This window comes from Oratosquilla oratoria, chromosome 12 (genome assembly GCF_046742065.1).
Source record: "Oratosquilla oratoria isolate Oo_2021 chromosome 12, ASM4674206v1, whole genome shotgun sequence".
Lineage (NCBI taxonomy): Eukaryota > Metazoa > Arthropoda > Malacostraca > Stomatopoda > Squillidae > Oratosquilla > Oratosquilla oratoria.
In genome coordinates, this window is record NC_134788.1 from 35,964,203 (window position 1) to 35,976,702 (window position 12,500).

Below are 12,500 nucleotides of genomic sequence, written 5' to 3' on the forward strand. Positions count from 1 at the left end.
AGAATTGTCACCCCATGAGATCCCACCTGAAGAATTGTCGCCCCAGTACACCGAATATCAACAGTGGAATAAAGATTAGGTTGAACGAGGGTTATGATTATTGTCATCAACTTGTACAACCGAAGAATCTGTAGCGATGCTACTGTTGGTGAAGAGAAAGAGGGTTTGATGAGTTTGTCTCCTTTATTGTAAAGTATAAGTGAACTGATTTTACATGCGGATGAAGCCACTGTATATACGGGGGGGGGGTAAGTTACCTGTGGTGTGTAATCAGATAATTGCACTGGGTTAGGTTAGGTCGAGTCAAGCAGGGTTGCACTGGCAGAGAAGCGTCAGATCATGGGCGACGTCAGTCATATTCCATGCCACGTGACTGTTGCGGCTGTACAATTCTCCCGTCTTAAATTTGTCTTGGTTTAAGGGGGTGGCCACTGGTCATCTCCGCTGGAGACATGTTGAGGTTGCCCCAGATGGCTCGATGAGCGTTGGACATAGGAATGTGTAGCGTCGATGGCAGTAGCTGTGGTTGATTGCAATGCAGTCTACAGTGGAGTTGAGATGAACCATCTCTGCTAGAGACATTATGAGGTTGTTCCAGGAGGCTGCGGTGAACGTCTCGCGTGAGATGTCTAGCGTTGATGGTGGTGCAGTTTGGAGGGCAGTTGAGGCGGGAGCTGTTGCGTAGACCAGATGGATGTTTTGGTGACGTTGACCAGTAACCTGTAAAGTCAGCACCGAGGAGAGGTGTCCTGACGTAGTGACTCCCAGAGGTTAGGTGCAGGCCTGCAGTGCATCAGATTGTGGTGGTCCAGCATCTGTTGTTGGTGCCTGTAGGCTGGTTCTGCTGCTGCAGTGATTATTTCATCATTAACGTTGTGAAGGACAAATCAGATTGGCGCTAGGGGGCATAGGAGTCGCATCTGACGGCTGTGGGTAGGAGGTGGGGAATAGATAACATCTTGACGTATGCTGTGCTTGGTTTAATGTTCCCCCTTGGCCGTTGGGAGAGATGGAGCAGTGGGGGGGGGGTGGAGCAACAAGAGACGGGTCCATGGTGGTCACTCTGGGGTCACCAGTGTAGCGATGCTACTGTTGGTGAGAGAGAGGTTTTGGTGATGGAAAAGTACATAGGAAAGCAAAGAGGACTGTACTTGACATTTATTGACTTGGAAAAAGCTTATGATCGAGTTCCGAGAAGTGAGGTGTGGCGGAGTATGAGGTCGAAGGGAGTGAAAGAGAAGTATGTCAGGATGACTCAAGACATGTACAGGGATGCCAGGACAAGAGTGAGAAGTGCAGCTGGTACCACAGAGGCTTTCTCAGTGGGAGTTGGACTTCACCAGGGGTCAGCTCTTAGCCCCTATTTGTTTAACCTCCTCATTGATGTGCTGGTGGAGGAGGTGACAAAGGAGGCACCATGGAGTATGCTCTTTGCAGATGACATAGTGTTGGTATCAGAGAGTCGCGAAGAACTGCAGGAGCGGTTGGAGCTGTGGAGGGGCTTATTATTAGAGGACTATGGGCTGAAGGTGAGCAGACAGAAGACGGAGTACCTGGAGTGCAATGTGACTCGGGAAGGTGACCTTTTCGTGCAGGACCACAAACTGCCGAAGGTGGAGGCCTTCAAATACCTCGGATCTTATGTAGCGAAGGATGGAGATCAAGAAAAAAGAGATTGACTACAGGATCAAGTTGGCGTGGAACAATTGGCGGAGAGTATCAGGTGTGCTATGTGACAAAAAGAAAAGTGCCAGAGTAAAAGGAAAGGTGTACAAGACCAGCGTTGTTGTACGGAGCGGAGACATGGGCACTGAAAAAGGTACAAGAAAGGAAGCTGGACATCGCAGAAATGAGGATGTTGAGGTGGATGTGTGGGGTGAAGAGGTTGGATAGGATAAAGAATGATAGGATTCGCAGTACTGTGAAAGTAGTGGAGGCGTCGGCGAAAGCACAGGAAAGGAGATTACATTGGTTTGGCCATGTGAAGAGAAGAGATGAAGACTACGTAGGAAGGAGAGTGATGGAGATGGAGGTGCAGGGGAGATGCAGACAAGGGAGACCCAAGCTGCGTTGGAAGGACAGACTGAGAGAGGACCTTAAGGAAAAACATCTGGAGGAGGAGCAGGTGATGGACCGAAATAAGTGGAAATGACTAGCAAGGAACGGCGACCCCTTATGAAAATGGGAAACATCAACAGGAAAAGAAAGATTGTAAGGTACGAGTGAATTGATTTTACATGCGGCGGAAGCAACTTTGTACAGTCGCGTGATATGGAATATGCATGACGTCACCCACGACCTGACGCTTCTCTGTCAGTGCAACCCTGCTTGACCTGACCTAACTTAACCCAGAGCAATTATGTAATTACGCACCACGGGTAACTTACCCATGCAGTATATATAGTGGCTTCCACTGCATGTAAAATCAGTTCACTCGTACCCTACAATAAAAGAGACGAACTCCCCAAAATCTCTCTCTCTTCATCAACAGTAGCATTGCTACAAATCATAAACCCAGGATGGCGCACATGAAGAATTGTCACTCTCGGACAACCCTGTTGAAGTCTGGGGTGACGATTCTTCATGCGATCCAAAAAATTATCACTTTTAATGCCTACTATCCCTTTTTGCTGCCCCTTTTGAGTATCTCCTCGGTATTGTCGTAAGATACCGAGGTATTGCTTATTGCAGATGAAGTACCAATACCCTATCATGGAACTAGCATTATCCATACCTATGCATTTATTTACCTATTTTATTTATTATTTACATTATTATAGTTTTTATTCATTTATTTATTATGATTTCTTTTTTCAAATTCGACCTAGTTATGGACCAAAAGGCCTCCTATTGGCATGCTGCCTTGGTAATACTCAGGCGGCAGAGAGTGCTATGAAGTGCGGAATGCCCAACTTCTCTGCGTATTAACCATTTCGGTACAATGACACCTGTGTAGGCATCGGGAAGCATGAATGGGTACATGAGGACACTGGCATCGGCATTTTCATTATGTATATTTTTTGTAGTTGTACATAAGTTACCCTGGATTCTGTGAATTGCTTTGATCACATATTCTATGTTTATCATAGAATGGGTGGGGATTGGGGGGAGAGGGAGTATGTGTGAGAAAAATTTGACGCAGCCTGAAGGGATTTCTCCCCGTCTTGTCCTTTTCTGCATGGGGGAGACGGAAGGGGAGCTCGCTGATTTAATGAAGCGGCCTTGCTGTGACTTGCAACACTGCTTCTGACCCAGGGCAGTGGACAAGATGCAGGGATGACCCGTCATCCAGGAGGAGCCAGGATAAGAGGGTGGAGGGGAGTGAAGTGTGATGGGGATGGAATGGGTGGGACTGGTTTCTGTGCTTTTGTTTTTTGGCTACCTCCCTTGTAAGGGGGGAAAAGCCTTTGGTATATGTATCATTACTCAGAATAAAAGAGAAGAGTGAATACATCAGTTACTTTACATTTTATAATGCGATTAGTGTGATGAAAATTACACGTGACGGCCCACACTGCACATGAGAATTTGAGCTGTACTGAAGTGGTTATTTCAGGAGTGATGAAGAAGTGTGGTTTCTCCCTGACGCTTGTCAAGACCTGCATGGACTAGGTATTGGATGGAATTGTTGACCCGTGCCGTTGGAGAACATTCATTGGCAACGCCACGGTAACTGACCTTGTCCGATCTGATGACGTTCTTCCTTGGAGGCATAGGGTTGTTTCCACCAGATGCAACCCTCGTAGGAGGAAGCGGAGATGTTACCCGCAGAGGTTGTTGCTTGCATAAGTCGGAATCCTGCCGAGGGCCGTTTGGAAATGGAAGACTGGCCAGCACGGGGACTGGCTTGCTCAGGGAATACTGTGGCGAACTGTATTGGCATGCTAATGAAGTGACGTTGCCCTCCTCCGCACCCGTCGAATCCTCCATGTCGATGGTGACGATGAGATTTGACCGGGTCTCGCCTTTTACTCGCTGGTGTCATGTCAATGACTCCACTGCACGGACAGGATTCCATAGTTTCCTCCTAGAGATTGACAGAAGGGCCTGGTGACCATTATTGTCTACTTTATTATAGTTTTTAATTATTCATTTATCATAATTATATATATTTTTGCATCCAACCTTGATATGGACCAAAAGATTTCCTGTCGGCATGCTCCACCTTTGTAATCCTTTGTAAATTACGAGGATCTCCAGTCAGAGAGGCACGAGGCAGCAGTCAATTTGTTTCGTTTCGGTAAAGCCATAGAAACGGTTCCGTAGGACTGCAGTGTACAGGTATCGCTTACCAGTCTCTTAGAGTCTTGACATGTAAGGATAAAAAAATATGGCAGGGCCTACATCAGTGTTTCTCAAACTTTTTTGCACCAGGGTGCACCTATGAATTAACCAAAACTTTGGGGTGCATCATTGATTCTACCCCAAAAAAGGAGCTAGTTCATTACAAACTCCCACAAATCATGTAAAACGAAAATATAGAAAATAAACGGAAAGTATTGGAAGATCCGGATTTTCATTCAATAATCAGTTGACAGGGGGAAGGGGGGATCAGAAATGGCTCATTTAAATCCCCCAGGAAAGAAAAAGGGGAAGGACTGTCCATGCCATTGCTTCTTAAAGATTAAGGAATTTACTTTTCAGTTCAAAATGTCAAAGGACGAAGAGTTAATGCTGATTATTAAACCACATTTTTGGTGTCTCAAAAATATATGAAAATCATACAAATTTTAAAAATATAATCATATTTTATTAATTAGATCTTCTGTTATCTTGGGGTGCACCTGGCTATCTTCCAGGGTGCATTAGTGCGCCCGGGCACACTGTTTGAGAAACACTGGTCAACATATTCCTGGTTCTCACCACAGTAAGAATAACGATAATAATGTCACCTCAAGTTTCATTAACCAGGAACTTGTAACCCCAGAATCATGGAAGTCCTTGATAGAGAGGACTTACTAAATTGGGACAAGAGAAATACAAGGGGACATGAAAAGAAACTCAATAAGGATAGTTATACAAGAGACCCCCAAAAAACGGCTTTCCACACAGAGTGGTGAATGTCTGGAACAAACGTGATGAAACAATAGTGTGTGCAAAAACCATACACAAATTTAAGAGCAAAGTAGACACTGCAAGATACAAAGACGGGATACCATGAGAGTAGCTCCCCTTCCTGTAAAACACAACTAGGTAAAAATAGTATGAATAATGATAATAATGTCATCTTAAGTTTCATCTCTTCTCCTTTTCTGCATGAGGGGACAGATAGGGGGGGTCGCCAATTTAATGAAGCGGCCTTACTGTGGATGTGCTGTGTCTTGCGTCACTGCCTCTGATCCAGGGTAGTGGACAAGATGCAGGGATGACCCGTCATCCAGGAGGTGCCAAGATTAAGAGGGAGTGTATTAGGGATGGAATGGGTGGGAATGGTATTTTATGCCTTTTTCTTTTTGGCTACCTCCCTTGTAAGGGGGAAAAAGCCTTTGGTATATGTATGTGCATTATGTATGTATCACCAGCCAAACCTGTGGCTCCATCGTAGCTGGCAGTAGTTTTACAGCTAACCTATAGATTTCTGCAAGAAGAAACTTGAGGCTTTCTGCATTTTATCAGTGTGGGATTGTTTTTATGTCACTCGCTTGTGGTGGTAGGAGGAGGGGAATTGTTGCCAGTTGTCATCTCGCCTTGCGCCAGAAATAAAGCTAACAGAGCATTAGGTTTCATTGCTAGGACGGTAACGAATAGAAGTGCAGAGGTTATTATTAAACTCTATCTAGCAATAGTTAGACCCATCCTTGACTATGCAGTACAGTTTTGGTCTCCGTCCTACAGAATGGACATAAATTCACTAGATTCAGTACAGAGAAGAATGACCAAAATTATACATGGACTCAGAAATTTGTCTTACGAAGAGAGGCTTTGGCACCTAAACTTACACTCTCTTGAAAGACGCAGAGTGCGGGGTGATGTAATAGAAGTGTTCAAGTGGATTAAAGGCTATAACAAGGGTAATGCAAACAAGGTCATCATAATAAAACAACAGGGCAGGACTCGCAGTAATGGTTATAAACTGGACAAATTTAGATTTAAGAAGGAAGTAGGCAAGAATTGGTTTACTAATAGGGTGGTCGATGAATGGAATAAACTTAGTAACCATGTAGTAAGTGTTGAAACTATCAGTTGTTGTAAAAAACGATTAGGCAACTTTATGGATGGGGATGACAGGTGGTGATGGATATGGATCTGCCTAGTGTAGGCCTTATGGTCTCTTGCAGTCTCCTTTATTCTTATGTTCTTATGGAGGAAGGGTAGAGTTGTCGTTTATGTCGTTCCCTAGGCTGTCTGTCCGAGCAGTCCAGTCTCCGTGAGGAATGCCACAGCCTGAACAGAGTTTTCCCACAAATCCTTTATAGAGTGTATGTTGTGTTGTTGTTGTTCCCTAGACTGTCTGTCCGAGCAGTCCCATCTCCCCAAGGAATGCCACTGCCGAAACTGGGTTTTCCCACAAATCCTTTATAGAGTGTATGTTGTGGTGTTTGCGTGCATGATTGTGTATAATGCAGTCTTCCATTATGTGTTGTATGGTATGGGGTGAAGTGTTACGTCCTGGGCAGCTGTTCACAATGCGGATCGGTGCCACCTGCGTAGAGCTGATGGCCAGGGGTGGTTGCTGCTGTTTGGCCCCCAACTCTTGGGGTTGGGGGGTGGTCCCACGACGTAGACGCTGCAGCTCCAGGACCTGTTGTGTTGTTTACATGTGTGGTTGTGTATAATGCAAATAGGTAGAGTTGATAGATTACATATGATTACAGAGGCAGAGCATGCTGACAGGAGACCTTTTGGTCCATAACTAGGTCGGATGGGAAAAAATATATATAAATGATAAAAAAAAATAGAAAAAAAAATGAAAATTATGATATCAATAATAATAGATAAAATAAATAATACATAGGTATAGTTAAATGATAAAGAAACAGGTAAATAGTAAATAATAATAAACTGACAAATAATAATAAATGGGAATCAAGCAAATAATAAATAAACAGACAAATAATAACACAAATAATCAGATAATATGAAATAAAGTGCAGTCATTACAGCATCATGCTTAAATGTTTATCTAAATGAATCTTAAAGCTTGGAACTGAACTACATTGCACTGCCTCTGCAGGAAGTTTATTCCATTCATTAACTACACGGCTTGCGAAGTTGTTTCTACCCACTTCCAAATTAAATCTATTTCCTGACAATTTGAGGCCATTATTTCTTGTCCGATTCTCATTCAGTGTAAGAATTTTGTCACTTTTGATGTTGTCAATCCCCTTTAGAATCTTAAATACCTGTATCAAGTCACCTCTGAGATATCTTGGGCCCAGACGTTGTGGCTGAAGGTGAAAGCGTTGATTGGTTTTGAAGATGTGCACTGGGTGAAAAATTTTGACGCCCGTATCATGTCAATGCTCGCTGTTGGTTCCTACTCTATGAAAGAAATGTCAATTTGCACCATTTCCAACTAATCGCACCATTGAGTAAAAAGAGCAATGACTGCAAGAGCACTGTTGGAGAGAAGCCAAACACAGATTGTGAGATCCAGTGGATTTAACGTTTCACTCAGGAAGGCTTCTTCAGAAATAACACAGTAGAAGACAAACATCCGACTCCTTATATAACCCAAGCTTGCGTAGATGTTTTGAATCTGCTTTTATATCTCATTGATAATATAAATAAAAACAATGGATTTTTTACAATAGATAAACCTTTAGCAATTTTAATGACAAAGTAACAAGCGATTTACGGAAATTGTGTTTGCACCAGTTTCATGTTCGTTTCTCCCCACAAGCTCAGGCTATATAAGGAGTCAGATATTTGTCCACTGTGTTATTTCTGAAGAAGCCCTGCTGTGCGAAACGTTAACCTCTTCACTCCGGGGCACATCGAGCGTCTGGCAGCATTAGCTGCCCGACGTGCGATGTTGCGTCATAATAATCGCATTATAAAAAATAAAGTCGGTGCTCAATCGTTCGTTCTCTTTCACCCGTGAATTTTGATAACCATAGAAAATATGATGAAGCCAGTTTAGAGAGAATGGAGGTTACGTAGGTATGACTACAATTAATATAATCATCAAGACACCAACGTCGGCATCATCGCGTACCCACTTGCTCCTCATGACGCCTACGTAGGCGTCACTGTATGGAAGTGGTTAAATACATTGGATCCCATACTCTGCGTTTGGCTTCTCTCCTATAATCGCACCATTACAGTCACTATCCGAGCTACGATGTACGTGAGTTACGACCACATCTAGCAGATGCCTATTATGAGTTTACTGTATATATATCTGGCAGTACAGTGCGTAAGATAGTTGTGGCAGCCCAGCATCATGTATGACAATTATGGCAGAGATGGAAAAGTTGCTATTTACTTGGATGTGTCTAGAAGACTTCTTCACAGCCATGGTGATCCGCCACTGTTACCATTCCTGGTGTCCAGTTTCTCTAAGGTCACCTGGTCTGGTATGGTGTTTGTCAACCAGCATCCAGCAGTGTAGCCTGGTACAGGTGGTTTGTCTTGTACTGATGACAGGAATTTATCTAGTCCAGCCTTCAGTGTGTCCATTGTACAGCCGGTGATATCTCTTGTATCCCTTGGGAGGGCATTAAAGATCTTTGGACCCTCATGGCTCAGGTTATTCATTAGCAGGGTCTTGATCCTTTTCGGAGCTTTGGTTGGTATTGTTTTTCTTGTTATTTTCCTCCATGCACGTTCAGTGCTGTAAGGCTGCAGTGAATGGGGTGCTGGGTTAGGTACCTTTCCTTCAATTATTTTCCACACATAGATTGCACGATACCTTTCTCTTCTTTGTTGTTGAGAATAGACCCCCAACTTTTTGAGACGTCCCCAGTAGCTTAGTTCCCTCATTCCTCTGATTTGCCTGGTGTGAGAGAATTGGACAGCCAGTAATTGCTGAATTTCCCCTCTTTGTGAGGGGACCACAGCTGGCTACATGCAGTAGTCTAAGAGTGGCTGAATGAAGGTGTCCCTCTAAGAGGGTCAACATTATTTTGGGTTCTCTGGTACAGAAGGTTGTGAGTATCCAGCCTGCCTGCCATCCCTCTCGCTCTTCTCACAGTTTCGGCTATGTGGTGGTCAAATGTGCAGTCTTCTCCCACATGTACCCCCAGGTCTGAAGTGTGCTAATTTCATGACCTCCTCCTGTGAGTAGGTTTGTTTCAGTGTTTATTGCTTGATGTTGGCCATGTCGCAGTATTTCAATCTTTTCTTCATTGAAGACCATGTTATTTCTTGAGGCCCAGGCATAGACAGTGGCTAGGTCTCTCTGGAGGTTAGGTACATCTTCAGTACTGACGATTGGTAGGCTCAGACTGGTGTCGTCGGCAAATGAGGAGAGGCTAGAGCCATTCACTCCCTCATTTATATCTCCCATGTAGATCAGGAATTGGAGTGGGCCCAATACAGAGCCTTGGGGTACACTGCTGATTACCTGTGATTTTTGTGATTGGGACCCTCCTAGCGAGACTGTTTGTAGGCGGAAGATAACAGGCAAAGAAATGTGAAAGTGATGTTGCAAGCAGTGCAAAGTAAGGCTACAAGTTGATTTCGCATGTTGAAAGAACGTGCAGGTGAAGAACACGCTTCACATGAATTCATAGCGAGTGCTGGGTGGTTTCGTCGCCTTTGAGAGCATTACCAGGTTCACCACATGTTGTCGAAAGGTGAGGCTCCTAGCAGTGATGTGCCTGCAGCTAAGGCATTTGTGGAAGAGTTTGATAAATTAATTAAGGATGAAGGATATTTATGTACTTTTGACCACGTCTAGCAGCTGCCTATTATGAATTTACTAATAAGAATACTCTATAATAAGTATTTTCTCTCTTTAACCTCCCATATCATATTAACAACTAAGCAACTGAAAACAATGCTGTATACAACTGTAGGAGAGAGGCCAAATGCAGAGTATGGGATCCAATGTATTTAATGTTTCGCCCAGCAAGGCTTCTTCAGAAGTAACACATTGGACAAACATCTGACTCCTTATATAGCCTGAGCTTGCGGGGAGAAACGCACATGAAACTGGTGTAAACACAATTTGTGTAAATCGCACGTTACTTTGTTATTGAAATTGCTAAAGGCTTATTTATTGTAAAAAAAAAATCCATTGTTTTGATTTATGTTATCAATGAGAGATATAAAAGCAGATTCAAAACATCTACGTTTCATAGTATGGTTTTCATATCGAATAATCTTAGAATTATTCCATTCAGCATTGTGGCTTTTATTGTATTTATGTCCAACAATGGCATTATTCATATTGTAAGTTTTCATATCATATTTGTTCCGATATTCTTTTATCAACACCATGGAAACTTTCACCAATGTAGACCTCTTTACAGCCTAAACATAGCACACAATAAACACCTGCTTGACGAACATTTTCCCTACTTTTATTTTGGCTTTTTATAAGATTGCCAATTGTTGCCGAGCTGGTTTTCACAACATTAACACCAGCTCGGTAACAGTTGGCAATCTTATAAAAAGCCGAAAAGTAGGGAAAATATATTCAATAGGGAAATAGTATTTAATAGAAAAAGTTACTTAAAAACACAACAGATTGATATCATGTATCCTAGAGTATAACCCCCGTGTTGGCCATTTTGAATGGGATCCAACTTACAATGGTTGGTCGGAACCAATCTAGGTCATAACTTGGATAGTGACTACTGCGTTTCAGGATTCCGTGCTAGGCTTAGCACGTTTAAGGCTATGGTTCTTGTTGTCCGGGGATGTAGATGGTTCAGCTTGGATTGATTGCAAGTCTCGAGCTTGACCAACATCGTTATTATTCGTTTTCAGAAGCGAGAGCTTGACCAACATATATTGTTTGTTTTCAGAAGCGAGGAGAGGTGTGACACCCGCAGGATGGAGAAACTCGTGGTCGACATCGACAAGGTCTTGGATGCGTTCGAACTTGACGAAGGTTAGTTTGTGCTGGATTTTTTGTCGATTTTTTCATGAAAGTAGCAGTTGCCGACAGGACTGACAAGGAACGCCATATGAGGACGGAGATGCATTCGAACTTGATGAAGATTAGTTTGAGCTGGATTTTTTATTGTTAATTTTTTTCATGAATGAAGTAGTTGCCGACAAGACTGATGAGTTAAAGAGCATATGAGGACAGAGCCTTTATTTTGTACTTGGAAAAAGCTGTAATAAGTGAAACATCGTACAAATAAAGGCTTCGTCCTCGTATGGTGTTTAACTTGTCATTTTTTATTTTTGCTGTGCCTCTTCTCATGAAGGGAATTTGGATCCCAAAAAAGTGCATACAGTCGGCAATGTTCCCTCTAATGTTTTGCAGAAATTCGCTTGAGCTCAAATTTGCCTTGTATGTGTGCACCCATGGTGGCAAGGTCATTTCGTTTGCAATAGAACCCTAGAGTTAGAAGAGAGAGCGGAATTTTTTTTATTGGTTTGACGTTTAGGCAAGTTACCATAATTTTAGAGAATTTATAAGTTGATGTTTGTGTGGAACTTCTTTATTGAATGGATTTGAATATCATTTGAATACCTTGTGTGTGTGTGTGTGTGTGTGCGCATTTTATTTTTGTGTGCGCTAGTTGTAAATCACATGTGCACAACTTAAGCTGGGTCCGCACTTGTTGTATTTCCACGTATCGTACCATCTTTGCGTACCGCCTAGTGATACAATACGGTGCAACAGGGTATTGTACTCACTTGTTGTGTATCTGTATACAGCAGGCGGATATGCAACAAGTGGGTACAATACCCTGTTGCTCTGTATCATATGGCTAGGTGGTACGCAAAGATGATACGATACGTGGAAATGCAACAAGGGTGGACCTGGCTTTAGAGGTAGATGGTGGGTTTAGGGGTGGGAGGTACATCCCAGTAAAAAAGAAAGAAGCATAAGGATATATGGGGGGAAATGCTGTCCATATTCTGGAGTGGAGCAGTAATTTGTGATAATAGAAATTACACTTAACCCTTGATTTAATGGACAAATGCGTGCAGACCCTTGTCCGTTATTTGCAAAAGTCCGTTATTTGAAAATCCGGTCCGTCTGTTACCAATACTGGATACCGGACATAATTCCGTTATGTAGAAAATTGTCCATTAGGTTTCGGCATGCACATACGTAGTAGATATGTAATAAAAAGGCTACAGTATATATGTATAATGATGTACATTACATATAAAGAAGAAATTGAACCATTTCTTACCTTAAATCTAGTTGCCGCTATTTACATATGTACAGTACATATGTACAGCCAGGGACAAATTTTCATTTTACGGACTTTTTCTGGTACTATTTGACCGTTACTACTGGACACCTGTGGGACAAATTTTCATTTTACGGACTTTGTCCGGTATTTGACTGTTACTACCGGACACACTTTGTCCGCTAAATCGAAAGTCCGCCAAATCGATGGTTTAGTGTATACGAAAAATTGTCG

At 42.7% G+C, this 12,500-nt stretch overlaps 1 protein-coding gene across 3 annotated transcripts in view; it reads left to right on the plus strand.

Moving 5' to 3' along the window:
- Sara (Smad anchor for receptor activation) overlaps positions 1–12,500 on the plus strand; it is a 72,694-nt gene that overhangs the window by 1,133 nt on the left and 59,061 nt on the right. For 2 of the 3 annotated variants that reach the window (XM_076195149.1, XM_076195151.1), the window contains exon 2: positions 10,917–11,002. In XM_076195149.1, the coding sequence (XP_076051264.1) occupies positions 10,945–11,002 (58 nt within the window). In that variant the 5' untranslated portion in view covers positions 10,917–10,944. The remainder of the gene's footprint in view (positions 1–10,916; positions 11,003–12,500) is intronic. The other variant, XM_076195150.1, reaches the window with a different exon arrangement.